Source organism: Alligator sinensis, unplaced genomic scaffold (assembly GCF_000455745.1).
Source record: "Alligator sinensis unplaced genomic scaffold, ASM45574v1 scaffold262_1, whole genome shotgun sequence".
NCBI lineage: Eukaryota > Metazoa > Chordata > Crocodylia > Alligatoridae > Alligator > Alligator sinensis.
This window is the reverse complement of record NW_005841904.1, coordinates 1,429,227-1,443,179: the sequence shown is the minus strand read 5'-3', so window position 1 is coordinate 1,443,179 and position 13,953 is coordinate 1,429,227. Positions and strand designations below refer to the sequence as shown.

The 13,953-nt window shown below is 38.2% G+C and overlaps 1 protein-coding gene across 3 annotated transcripts in view; it reads right to left on the bottom strand.

Moving 5' to 3' along the window:
• The window catches only part of RYR3 (ryanodine receptor 3), a 585,375-nt gene that overhangs the window by 58,936 nt on the left and 512,486 nt on the right, over positions 1 to 13,953 (bottom strand). For 2 of the 3 annotated variants that reach the window (XR_003092800.1, XM_025197736.1), the window contains 9 exons: positions 13,584 to 13,662; positions 10,990 to 11,063; positions 10,730 to 10,747; positions 10,178 to 10,258; positions 7,527 to 7,615; positions 6,553 to 6,681; positions 6,123 to 6,227; positions 3,193 to 3,274; positions 1,499 to 2,820 (listed from right to left, as the gene is read on the bottom strand). Coding sequence is in view for 2 of the 3 variants with exons in the window: in XM_025197736.1 (XP_025053521.1) it covers positions 1,499 to 2,820; positions 3,193 to 3,274; positions 6,123 to 6,227; positions 6,553 to 6,681; positions 7,527 to 7,615; positions 10,178 to 10,258; positions 10,730 to 10,747; positions 10,990 to 11,063; positions 13,584 to 13,662 (1,979 nt within the window). In the remaining variant the exon portion in view is untranslated. Of the gene's footprint in view, positions 1 to 1,498; positions 2,821 to 3,192; positions 3,328 to 6,122; positions 6,228 to 6,552; positions 6,682 to 7,526; positions 7,616 to 10,177; positions 10,259 to 10,729; positions 10,748 to 10,989; positions 11,064 to 13,583; positions 13,663 to 13,953 lie in introns of those variants that run through there. The other variant, XM_025197735.1, reaches the window with a different exon arrangement.

Below are 13,953 nucleotides of genomic sequence, written 5' to 3'. Positions count from 1 at the left end.
AGGAGATAGCTGAGTAAAAAGTAGATTTTATTTTTTTTTGCAAATGCTGAAGGGAATTCAAATGAGTTCCCATGAAAAGCTCTTTCAGATTAAATGCCAAATTATTCACTGAAAGCAAATTTTGAGCTGTCTATTAAATTGTAAAATTTATACTTTGAGCTCCATTAATTGGTTATCATATCATATAGTATCATTTCTGTTCCAAGTGGATAATTTAAATAATTCACACGTTACTTGAACAGTAAATTTTATAATGTGAAGTTAGAAATAAACACTCCTGAATTAGTTAAGACAGAGCTACAGATTGAACAATAAACTGTAGAGCTAAAGTTACAATTAATGATAAATAATTTATGTCTATTTCTGAACACGTCTGATCAATTAGAAAAAAAATAATTGCAAGAGCTACATGTGAATAGAAAGAAAAACAATATTTGCTAAAAAATATTAAGTGCTCACTGAGGGATACTAAGAGCATTAATTTCAAAGTAAATTAATTCTACATACTAAATATATCACATACTTTTCTACTAATGTACATACAACAGACTTTCAGAGATGGAAATGCTACTTTTATCAAAAAGGTGTACAAAAAAACTAGATTTGAAAAACAGTCATGAGCAAATTTGGATTTTTATTATCATTGTAAATAAATAAATAAATAGGTTGATAAATAGCAAATTTAGCTTAATGAGCAGAGGGAAATGGTAACAGACGTATCTTAGTTGTCCAAAAGAATGAATAGAAAGCAAATAGCAAAGGGTTATGTAGTTCATTTTTATATAGAAAGCTACTGGAAATCCTAGGGAGTTGTATTAATACTGATAACAGAAGAGAAGTATTTGAAATAGCCTAATACAAATAAAATTAATTTGAGCTGAGGAGTTAAAGATATGAAAAGGGGTGCGTGGATCCAGAGGTATCATCCAGTACTGCTTTTAAATGTAAAAGTGCTTAATTATGTTAGGACTAGTGGAGTGGAACAAAACAAATTGTTCTTATATGGGAAGGGCAATTATCATTAACTAACTGTTAAATTAACAGTAAATCAGTAAAATTGGGCAAAACTACTTCAAAGAGGAGGAAACATAAAGGACAGTTTGCCCTTTGTGATCAATGAAGCAAACATAATAAACAAGTTAGAGAGATAATCAAGCATTAATACGGAGGAGAGGAGTACTGGAGAGTAGGGTGAAGGATATAGCAGAGCAAAGACTAAGGTAGCCAAGACTAAGTTATTTAGACCAAAAAACGGAATAACAAAAAAGAGCTGGAGAGTGTCTGGAAAGCCTCTGTTGCACTTTCAGCTTTACTACAACCAAAACAATTTTAAAGTCAAAGCTAGGCAGATACACTGGGCTATACAGGAGTTCTCCCACTTAGCAAATCATCCTGAGAATCAATGCAAAGTGTAAGCAAATTAATTTAGTTCCTTCTAGAATTTTTAGGAACGCAATTAGCTTTCACTGTGTGGGTGATATAAATTCATGTCACCTACCTGTGCTCTTTTTTTCTTCTGAACAGCATTTTCCAAAGATGAAGGGCTATCTGAACCAATTATTTCCTTAATATCTCCAAGTCCAGCATCGTGACTGTATTTTGAGCCACCTTCTTTCTTTGTACGAATACCAAAAATATCTGACATGATGTCAGTTTCTCCCTTTTCACCCTTCACAAACTGTACAAGTTCAGCTCTAATGCCATGTTCAACACCTTCAGCTTTCTCTGCTTCCATGACATCATCATGGATTCCAAACTGCGTTGGGTCAGGCATGTCCCCTAATATTTTGGTAACTTTTATGTTTTTGGCTCCTTCAACCAAGCCACCTCCAAACACAGTACTCCAAAGAATCTGGAAAATCCCCCATACAATAGTGAAGAACAGCTGGAATAACCCTACAAATAGCATCCAGAAAAAAGAAAAAAATACTTTAACCAATTCCTTTATAGTCATTTTTCTAACTTTTCTGTACTGTTTCCTTAAGTTCTTAAAAGTGACCATTTTTAAAAAGTTGGCAACATTCTTCTTAAGTGCAACACAGGCCATTGCAAAAGCTGAGGCTGATTCCAGGGACTTTTCCTCTTCATCATCTCCAGCTTCCATTACATAATATGGTTCCTCCTCCTCCTCTTCCTCAGGTCTTTCAGCTGAATCAGATTCAGAGATCTGAGATGCCAACTGCATTTCAAAGATTGTGTCCTCGCAGAAGTTCACAAACAGTTCCATCTTTTCTTGTTCGCCACCTTCATTTACAACATCAAATATAAACTGCCTCTTGGATTCTTTCACTTGTGGCTTCTCCCACTGTGTCCTACTGGACTCACTGATTTCAAAGTAAACTCGCTCTATTTTCTTGGCTCCACCCATTATCTCAATGCGGCCAAGGTAAGGTTCAAAATAATTAAGGACACTCTCTGCTGGCTCTAGTAAGCTCTGAAGGCGTGAATCATTTGGCATGTGCTCTGAAAGGTTTGTTAATAATACTGCCACATTAAATCCGATATCTTTGGCTGGCTCATGGAATCGTTCCACAAAATCAACATAGTTAAACATATCATTTTCATCAGCTTCTGCACAGGACAGCAGGAATTCAATTTCTGACTGTGTGTATTGTTTCTGAGCTTCCATTGATTTCTGAAATTCTTTTTTTGAGATAATGCCTTTACCATCTGGATCATATTCTTTGAAAGCATCTGAATTGGTTAGATCTTTCAACTTGAGGAACATGTCGAAGAACTTCAAAATCATTTCTACATTGCTAGATGATTCTACCAGTGTGTCCACCATCTGTTTGCCAATAGTCCCATTTACAACATTACCTGTTGTGTAAGTCAGAACAACAAGTTACTGGGTGTACACCAACTATGCTGTATTTAGCAGTAAATTGATTTCACTTTCATATTAAGATACAAAAAAAACCCCTTCCCACCTCACTGTTTTCTTATTTCATTCTTAACTCTTCAACATTTTCTGAATGTATTTTTCTGGCGTGTCTTTGTCCTTTCAACCCTATGTACACTTCACATTATATATTTCTCCTTGAATTTTTTTAAGTAAGTCCTGAAAAGCTTTTTTCATTGGCATAATATAATTGTAATGAAAAGAAAATCTGCAAGATTAATGTGATTGTAACAGCTCAGTTTTGCAGCACAGAAAATAATAATACATAATTTATAAAAATTACATCTGACCTTCAAGCAGTGATAACAGCATCACAACCATGTCCTGTAGAAGATCCAACAGTTCCTTAAGCAGTTCAATCTGACTGGAGTCCTGTAACACAAATTGAGTGCAGGTGGTTTTTTCTTTTCTTTTCTTTTTTCCTCCTTTATTAATGAAATTTATTTGGAAAAAACATATAGGATGATCACCTGAGACCATGCTGGTTTAGTGAAAAGATATTAATTGGAATCTCTCAGTATCATTTGATTATGGTTAATGATCTTATCATTACCAATCTTATACAATACCATGTGCCAAACCATAGCAGATTTGGTATTATCATTAGATTGTGTTTTAATAACAAATCCAGGATCTCTGAAAGGCAGGCAGGGGAAAGCAAAATTTCACTGATTTGACTAACCCTCAGATCTATGAAAAAATCCATCCCTTGTCACTATAAGATGTAGTAGCACAATATATTAGGTGTCATATCACTAAAATGTCAATACCTTTATAGAATGTGCTAAGACTACTTAATACAACAACACTAATATGGATCTGGATGCCTAACAGTAAACACACAGACTTGAAACTCTGGTCAAAATTTCTGAAATATTTTTCATGGAGTAGGGAGGAAGTTTATATGCAGCCCAAATGACAGACAGACAGACAGACAGACAGACAGACAGAGACAGAGACAGAAGTGAAAGGAATGCAGATTGAAAGTGTTAGACCTGGAAGGAAAAGAAGGAACGTTACACAGGGATCATCCTCAGTGACACAATGCAGTTGCCATGTAAAAGTACCCGAGCTAGCTCTGAGTAAGTTTTCTATTAGCATAGGATGTTTTGCAGCAGGACTAATTAGCCCAGGCAGAACATTGCACTTATGCAGTTAGACTGTTTCTGGTACCTAACCTAGATTGTTCAGAAGTAATATGACATGGCACATAGCACCTGCATACCTATGGACCCCAGAGGGATAGAATGGGATAAAGATGCAAAGAGGATGTGTGCAGTAAGACAAAAACTGGACCTAGTTCTCCACTTTACAACTGCCTGGGAACTGGTTTACCAGTTATCTGACTGGACATCACACTTCATTCATTTCCCACTTCCCCCACCTATTTAAACTTGCCAGGTTTTTTAAATGCCTCTTGCTCCCTATGTGCTTATATGCCCCTCCCTGTCATTGCTCTATATAAAGGTGTTGTACACATGTTGTTGCCCTATATGTAAAGATGACATATATGGGCTCCTATACACATGCAGGGATCCAGCTCTGACGTCTGCTGGAGCATAGGAATAAATTCTGGCATCACGTCTATTAGCATCCCTGCACATTATAATTGCGGTGAGGTGCTTTAAACTAAAAGATATTGAAGACACCTGGAGCAGGTCCTCAAGGAAACATTTTGAGAAGAACAAGGTGATTAGGACAAGCCAGCATGGATTCACCTTAACCAACCCGATTTCCTTCTATAAGGTGACAGGGTTGGTGGACTGGTGGAAGAGAAGTGGATGTGATATACCTTGAATTTAGCTAGGCTTTTGACACTGTCTCCCATAACGTTCTCATTAACAAGCTAAGGGAAGAAAGACTAGACAAAGGTACTTTAATAACTCATTGGATCATCATGCTCAACAAGTAGTAATCAACAGCTCAATATCTAGCTGATGTAAGACCTCTGAACTGCAGCTAGGCAACTAGATCAGCAACACTCAACTCCCTAAGCCTGCTGTTTGGTTCCAGGGCTGCTCTTTAGGGGGTTTTGTAGCACCTGGCCACTGCTGTGCAACAAACTGGCCTCAGTGTGTGTCTATCTCTCTTCTGTGTGACTTCCCTGTTTCCGTATTCCTGCCCGTGTACCCAGTCCCTAAATTTTGGAACCCAGGCCTGACTTTGGATTGCCCCCTGACTATAGACACTAGTAACCTCCATGGGTCTAACTGCCAGGCTGAACACCTCTGTGGATCATGATAGGTGGGGAGAAGTATCAAGTGGGGTTCTTCAGGGGTCTGTGCTGGGTCCTGTACTGTTTAATATCTCCATTAATGATTTTGATGATGGAACTGAGTGCATGCTTAGCAACTCTGTGGAAGACACCAAGTTAGATGGAGTTGTAGGCACTCTAGAGGGGAGGACTAAGATCCAAAATGACCTAGAGAGACCAGAAAAATTGTCTGCAATCAATCCGATTAGGTTAAACAAGGACAAATGCAAAGTTCTGCCCTGAGGATGGAATAACTGAATGTACAAATACAGATTGGGGAATGATTGGCTAGGCTGCAGTACTGCAGAGAAGGACCTGGGGTAGTGGACCATAAGCTAAATATGAGCCCAAAGTGTACCCTTCTTTTCCAAAAAGTCAAGAGAATACTGGGGTGTATTATCAGGCATGTCGCTTGCAAATCAAGGGTAGTGAATCTTTTGCTCTCTTCAACGCTGGCGAGGCCTTATTTGGAGTACTGTGTCCAGTTTTGGGCCTCACACTTCAAGAAGGATATGGACTGATTGGAAAGAGTCCAACCCAGAGCAACAAAAATGATTAAGGGCCTGGACAGCAAGACTTATAAGGAAAGGCTAAAGAATTAGGGTTATTTAGCTTAAGGAAGAGAAGACTGAGGGAAGACTTATCTTCAAATACCTGAAGGGTGATTTATGGAAAAGAAGGAGATGGGCCATAAGGGACAAGACTAGGAGCCATGGTCTCAGGCTTCAGCAGAGGAAATTTAGATTGAAGATTAGGAAGAACTTTCTGACAAAAGGAGAATGGTAATCTATACAACACAATGTCCAGTGGGTCTTTCTAAGAGCTCTGTCATTAAATGAAAATAAAAAAGCCACATACAACAGAACAGAGACAACATTTCTAACTTACTTATAGCTTTCAATATACATTTGATTGCAATTTACTTCTAATATGCATACAAGAAAATTCGTGGTCAACTGGAAATACCTGTGAGAGTTTCATCTGCATATTAGCAAAAACATGAAGGAAGCCAACAACAGCATCCCAGAGCCTACTATGAGCCAGACTCTGCTGATTACCTATGCAAGGACCCTAAAAATTAAGAAAAACATATCATTTCTTAACCTGATTTACATTTAAAGAATAACTCTTTCAGTTTACAGTTTCTGATTTGAGCAATCCAAGAAATAAATACAATTGATGCCATCCAAACTTTGTTTATCATAAAGCATCTTATATTCAACAGACAGACATTTAGAAAACACCTACATATTTTTATATTATGGGCCAATAGTTCTTTGTAGTTTTATTGAAATCAACAAGGATGAAGCCACATTATTTGCCAATTTATACTAACCAAGTATCAAACCATTTATGACTGTAAATTTAGACAGTTATGTGTTAGGTTTCTGTTTACCTGGATATATTCTGTAAGTGAATTAAAAATCTGTTTAGTCACGGCCAAAGCTTTAGAGAAGTTACGCTGTCCAGAGTCATCAATCACGTCTTTTCCTGAATAGTACCAATAGAAATCACTAATCGATTCCTATGAACAAATGACAGAATGTTATAACTTGAGTGGAAATGCACGGCACTTCCTCCACATCTTCCCATCAGCAAAATTTGAAAGAGCAGGTGTGATTTAATTTTTGTGTTCTTTTATTTTTAACCACAATCATATTTTACTTTTTTTGTATTATGTATTTTGTAGTCAGTACTGAAATACACTAACAAACAGATGTCTTGTATACAAACTTGATAGGCAAGAGCTATTTAAAGATTAATAAACAAGGTAACATTTTGATATTAAGCATCATAGTTACTGGGTCCCCTTATAGACACTGGTGTTTACTGAGAATTTAAGCACATCATGTTGGACACCCATGTTGTGTGATAAGCAGATGTGCAAGGGCAGGGGTGGGGGCAGGATTAAGGGTGCAAAAGTAACTTCTTCATTTTCCTGCACAGAAGCTGGGCATAGAGTGATCTTTGTGATGTCTTCAGTGCAGGGACACTACTAGCTCAGGCAGCTGATGATGTTAGCTTCACAAAAGCAGGAGAGAAAAGGAGATATTTTGATTCTTTTCTTTGGGCATGTTTGTACTGCAGTGTTGGTTCTGAGCATGGTCTTCCTACCTGCTCCCATTGGCATGCTACAAACCCTACAATATCCTGGGAAAGACACTCCAGGAATGTCCCTCAGTGGCTGATCTCAAAAACCCTTGAAACCAAGGTCTTCAGAGTGGTTGCAGTGGGATGCCCTGTAGAGTCTTCACTGACGTATTTCAAGATTTGGAGCATGGGAGCAGAAGCAGATGAGCAGCCTGTGCTTGGGAATGTGCCAGTTGGAACATCTGGCTCTCATGGTGTGCCCTTTTTATCTTTTCTCACCTGGAGACGCAAGAGATAGTCTACAGTGCTGATAATAATATTCACTGTTGTAGTGTTGCCCATCTGAGTACGTAGGTAATTCTGAAAATCTGTAACAGTAAATAATTTGTATTTGATAAACATTTACATAGGACAGAAAAAAAATACAAGATGATCTCACTACACTTTATGTAACTGCATAGCATAGACTAAAAAAAAGCTACGCAGTTAGATAATTAGCATAATCATTTTCATTGGGTTTAACTATAGGAACAGCCTGTGCTAAACATGTTGTACCTTTTTAATGCGTGGCACTTTGTGTCTCAGAGTACCTCATGACTTTATAGCAGCCTTGAAACTGACAGTTCCTAGTCAGTTTCCTGGAGAAAAATTAAATTATAAAATAGATACTGGGGACAAAGCGCTCCTGTGCACTAAAGCTGTTTTTGTATTGTAACCCTTATTATATTCTGCATGTTTGCCTGTGATTCTGTTCTATAATGGTAGCTTAGAATATTTCTCATCTGCATACCCTCATTAGTATACAGGTTTGAGGGGCTGCTTGCACCTGTTTTCACTGTTTGTGGTCTGGGGTCATGGGTGGAAACGGGAAGTACAGATGGTGTCATGCTCTATCCCATACAATGCAGCATGTATTTTTTATCCAGATAAAAAGAAAGCAGGAGCTACACTAATATGCTAGGGACCTAGGGCTATATTATGCAGTTTAACATTGAAGCAAAAACAAATATAACTTGATTGGAATTAGTTAAAACCATCTATAGGGCTGTGAAATAGGAGCTACATTACCAGGAGCAGCTAACAGGCAGCAGAATTGCAGAAGAAAGGCTAGGTTGATTAGTGGAACATCAAGACTATTAAAAAGGAGAGAGGGTCATTAACACCTGTAGAATGAAGAGTTGAGAAGGAATCAGGTAGAATTTAATGAGCCCTGAATTCCATTAAGGCTCTAACTGCTGCCCAAAAAGTAAATGCTGCTACCAGGGTGTTGGTTTTCAAACTTGGGGTGAAGCAGGAATCAAAGGTAGGTGCAACTGCACTGGTGTATCCCTCCCCACCTCCCAGATCTGCCCCTATCTGGGGTTATACTGTTTGAGTGAAAGTGCAGTTGCAAAGGGCAGATGAGTGAGATTGTGTCCACAGGCCCTTCCTTCCGAATTGTGAAGTTTGTGGGCACCTAAATGTTGGTGATGCCAAAGTATACAAAGGTCACTATAAGGTCAGCCCTCAAAGTCAGCAGTGGGATAGCCCTCTGTTTTAATGCCAATTTAGTGAGTGTATGATGAATGGAGAGATTCCAAACAGGAATCAACTCTTCCAAATAACTCAATCAACTCCTCCAAATAAAAGTGCTTCCGAGCACAGGGCTCTGTAGTAGGTCCTGGTGATTCATTATAGTAGAAAGCTGAAAAAATCCCCAAGTCTACCACTGATATATAGGGCAGGGTCTAAGAGAGCTGAAGTTGCATAGCAACCTGAAGAGGACTTGTCAGAGGAATGACGGAGATCTCCACTGGTGGCATGGAGGAAACCCACAGTGGCAGTGGTGTGGAGAAACAGCAGATAACCGCAGCAGCAGTGCAGAGGAGTGGCGGAGACTCTTGGAGGCAACAGCTGCCTAGCATTACACCCGCCAGTGCTCCCCAGGGGCCAGAACAGTACTCCCCAGCATCAGGGTGGCAGTAACTCCAGTGCAGACCTTCCCACCCAGCACTTACTACTTTGGCTGGGATAAGCAGAATGGCAACCTCTGGAAGTAGGGAGCAACAGCATCTCTGCAGTTGCCCTGCCTACCCAGCACTTGCTATTGTGGCTGGCATAGGTGGTAGAGTCCAGAGATGGCAGCCCTGGGTGAGGCGGCCTTCCCAAATGACTGAGGTAGGTGGTAGCTCCCTGAGTTGCTTTGCCAGTGACTGTGACTGATCTAGGTTAAGCTAACTGCAACCAGGATCTGGTCTGAGCTACAGTTAAGGGTTAGGAGTTACATTTTTCCTTAAGGTATATGCTTTCCTCTTTCTCCTGTAATAAACCCTGCTTTAGTTTAACATTTCCTTATGAGCAGGGAAGTTTGTTCACATTAGAACACCCAATTCAATTTTAGTTCTCTCAGGTTTCTGGGGGCTCGAGCTAAATCTGAGAAATGGTATAAAACCCCTAAAGTTGATCCTGGCCCTTATTACTGACATCCAGTGCCTGGCAGAAGGGTTACGGTACTTACGCAGTACACATAAAACTGATGGTTGTTACAATGTAAGCACCCCCCCCCCCCCCCCCCCCCCAAACAAACACACAAAAAACAAAACCCCAAACAAAACCAAAACAACTGGGACTGGTGTCTTTTTATGCAGTTGACCAAATCATCAGTTAAGCAAAATCTGCCTTTATTGATGTAACTGTACAATAAGTATATAAATGCAAAATATTCATTTAAGGATATAAATGGAGTGCACTGTATCATTCCAACTACTTAAAGTACTGATGATTATTAAATATGATGGACATTATGATTATATTTTAAATCAATTTATGTACACAACAAAATCTTTTTTGGAAATGTCCTGTGATACTTCTAGTAATGTCTATTACCATCCATCCACTTAAAAAAATAAATGCAAGCAATCTTACCCCCAAACTCATTCCAATTTACTTACCATTGTTATGACCTTCACAGAGCAGTTGCAAAAATCTAAACAGATCTCGAGTAAACTCATCATACTGTAGCACTTTCTCACCTTGAAAATACATAGTACAATGAATTATGTGACCATTGTTTGTTATTACACATGCACAACATATACTCTTCAAACAGCATCCTCTAACATAAGTGATTTTTAATAAAAAGCAAATACTATAAGCTGCTTTAAAGTAATTTTAAATAAATGTATTGATAATAATGATAATAAAACAAATTATGAGACAGAAAAAGCAAAGCCAAAATATTTAGCACTCCAATGCATTCATGGTAAAAACTACTGGACTCAATATCTAATAAGTAAATGGTTAGTTGTCAATAAAACCATGCCTTAAGTATGAAAGACACTTCTTTAATTAAGCATCAAACTGCTTATATCCAAGCTCAACACGCAACCTGCTGCAGACCATAAAACTAAACCTAAAGGATGTCAGAGAAGATGCAATTAAAGAAGATTTCTTTCTGTATTTGCAACACACAATAGTATCAAAAGCTGTAAACCCAAACATACCACGCTCACGAACGATGACTGTGGATCAAAGAAAAATAATAAGAATATAGGATAAGAAAATTGGAAGTTGCAAGATAATTTCTGTTAAAATGTTTATTGCTAGTATTTTAATAAACATTGACCATATATAAAAGTCTAATCCTAAGTTATTTTAATAAAACTATTAACAGAGAGTGCCATGCGCTAACAGAGCTGACTTCCAGCTTAAGAAGGAAACACACTGTTTTAATCATTATTTGAACTGAATTCATTATACTTACGAGTTCCTTCTTCAGTAACCATTCCAAGGCCTTCTGCTTTATTTTGTCTCTCAAATGCATTCAGGTCAAGAACACTTGTAACAAAGAACAAAATATTGAAAAAATACTGATGTAGGTAATGGCAAAATGAAGTTCTCCCATGAAAACATGGAAGGCCTTGAATAACTGACCTTACCCACTCTAATGTATATATTAAATGAACAATGTCTTACATTAAAAAAGGTTTGGGGGAAAAAATGACTTTTTCGAAAAGTTCAGGTCTAAATCTCCTTTTGGTACATGCCCAACACTATCGTTAACATCAATAGAAGTGATGTAGATCTATGAAAAGCAGAAAAGGGAAACTGAAACAGTTTTCTATTTCTTGTTTCAAACCTACTTCCTGCTAAAAGGTCATTATTGGAGTTCACTTTATTTCTCATTTATGATGTTTTCTGAATCAAGTTGTTATCACTCAGAAAAAATATGTTGAAAGTCTAATTCCTTTCCAAGGCCAAAATCTACTGAAAAACCATTTTCTGTTCTTAAGACATAACTCCTTTCTCTGAACACAGGAGAGTAATCCCTCTGAAAACATAGGTGTGATGTTTTTATTTATACAATCCAAACACATTTTATGTTCTGTTAGCCAATGCAATTTATTTAGTTGCATGATGACACATACATATTTTCCATTTCTGTGAGACAATTACATTTCCAAACCAAAAGATTATTGTATTTGAAGTATCATTTATATTCCATTGTCTATCTTCAGGTCAACTTATACAAATTTGTTTTCACTGCAGTCCAGAAAGACACACATATGCAACAGGGCCTGCTGTATTTGCCCAGATATATAGGAATAAACAAAGAATGTAGAGGCTGTGGTTTAATTAAGCTGCAACTAATGGTGCCTGACTGGTTAGGGAACTTGCACAGGAATCAAGAAATCGAGGTTCTAGACCTAATTCACTCAGGCTAAGTACAGTCCGTTAAAAAGCCCAAGGCTGAATCAGTTCAATCTTCACAGGTTAGTCTAAGCTGTGTAGATTGGACTGATAAGCAAGTGAACAGGCATTCACTTTTGATTCCAGAAATGCAACAATATACCCTAGGCCAGTGTAGCATGAACTGAACTAATGTAGTTGATGTTAACATAGAGTGTAATAATAGTGAAATGTAACCATGTTAGTCTTGCCCTGTAAGCAACTTGAAAACTCCATTTTGTATCCTACTTGACATAAGTGAATGAACTTTGCATAGCCTTTATGTATGAGTGTGTGTAAAAGGATGAATGGTGAGAGAATGGCATAGAGGCGGAAGAAGAAGATTCAACTGTTTATGTAAGCAACAAGGCACTAAATGTAAGTTACCAACCACTAACTAACTAACAAATGGCTGAAGAATCCCTTTGAAGCTTGAGGGCACAAAGGAGATAGAAGAAGAAGAAATTCTGCCAGATGGGCAATAAAAACACTCCAAGGCTAAGATAAGCTGAAGACAAAAGAAGAACAACTGCAAAAACAGAAGCTGGGTGCGGAAAAACTCCAAAGCACTGAAACCAAGGATGCCAATCCCTATAAAAGAACACTTTGAAAATGCCAAGTTGGGCGAGTCTCTTTCTCTACTGCTGTTTCATCAGAGCACAGATGCATCTGTTCACCCCGCTCCAGCTGTTATTTTTAAATCTGCTATCTTCAAATCATCATCATCTACTCAATAAGCCTGGGTTGGCCACCCTGGGCTGATATTGAGCAACTATTAATGGTAATTATATCTGGTGTATGTGTAGATTAAATGGTTGTTTTGTGTATGTGTATGCCTGTGTGTAATGATGTGTATGATGATTTGTGTGTGTTTGTATGAACAGTGTGCCTGAACCTCTATGTCTAACTCATGTAATCAATAAACACAGCACCTTGCCTTATCCCCTTTTATAAAGTCTCGTGCATGATTTGAGCAATTGGCAATTTGTGTAACACCAGAAGCCAGGGGGTACTAGAGTACAACTCCCTGTTTGGCTGGGGCAGACAGCCTGGGCAAAGGCTAGCCCGCCCACCCTGCAAGGTGGGGTTTGCAAGGGATGCTAGGGCACTGTGAGTTAAATCAAATCTGTACAGGATCTGGGACAGAAGTTCAATTAACCAGTTTAACCTAAATCAGTTCAGTCTAATACTACATCTATCCAGGTTTATCTTAAACTACTTCCTGCTATTTTGAAAGCAGTTTATGTGCACTGACCTTCTGTTGCATTACAGATTTGAATTGGTTTCTGGTCACTTACATCAGTTTGTGTGTAATGGCTGTCCCTAGCCTCAAAGAGTATTTGAACCTGTATGCTTCTGATTTCCCAACACAGTGCACTAGCCATCACACTACTGATCAGGCATTATTCTGGCTGCTCTCCAGCATTTCTTTCTCTTTTGGAAGAATATTCTAAAAACTCACCTATCCTTCTAAAATGACTAAGATTCACAAACAACATTTCTTTTTATATTATTTCCCAACCCATTTAGCAACTCTTACAATCCATACCTTGCACATGCAGCAAACAAAGCAATTGGCCACTAAACTAGCTGCAACCAAACCTGTAACAACCTGATTTGTATTTTTACCTGCAAGACTGCATCAAGCCAGAGAGACTCTGAAAAAATCCAGCATCCTTTTTCTCCTTCAGGTAGTCTAACATTTTCTAGAACAAGGAGATTCAGGGGGAAAAAATATAAAAATCATTATTAGACCATTTGTCAAATCAACACTTTTTGTATTGACACAACTGCCCAGAAACAATCTTTCTTCAAGTAAAAGTGCAGTTTGCTGTACTTCACTGTACTCGTGATATTGAACCAACCAACCAGAATCAACCACAACTTGTTGTCATCTAGGTTAAAATTAGTCAACATGACAATTGTAATAGCAAAGCACTAAAATTCACCAAATTGCATGATTCCTTTTCAAAAGCAAGGGTTGGAGCAGCTGTAAATT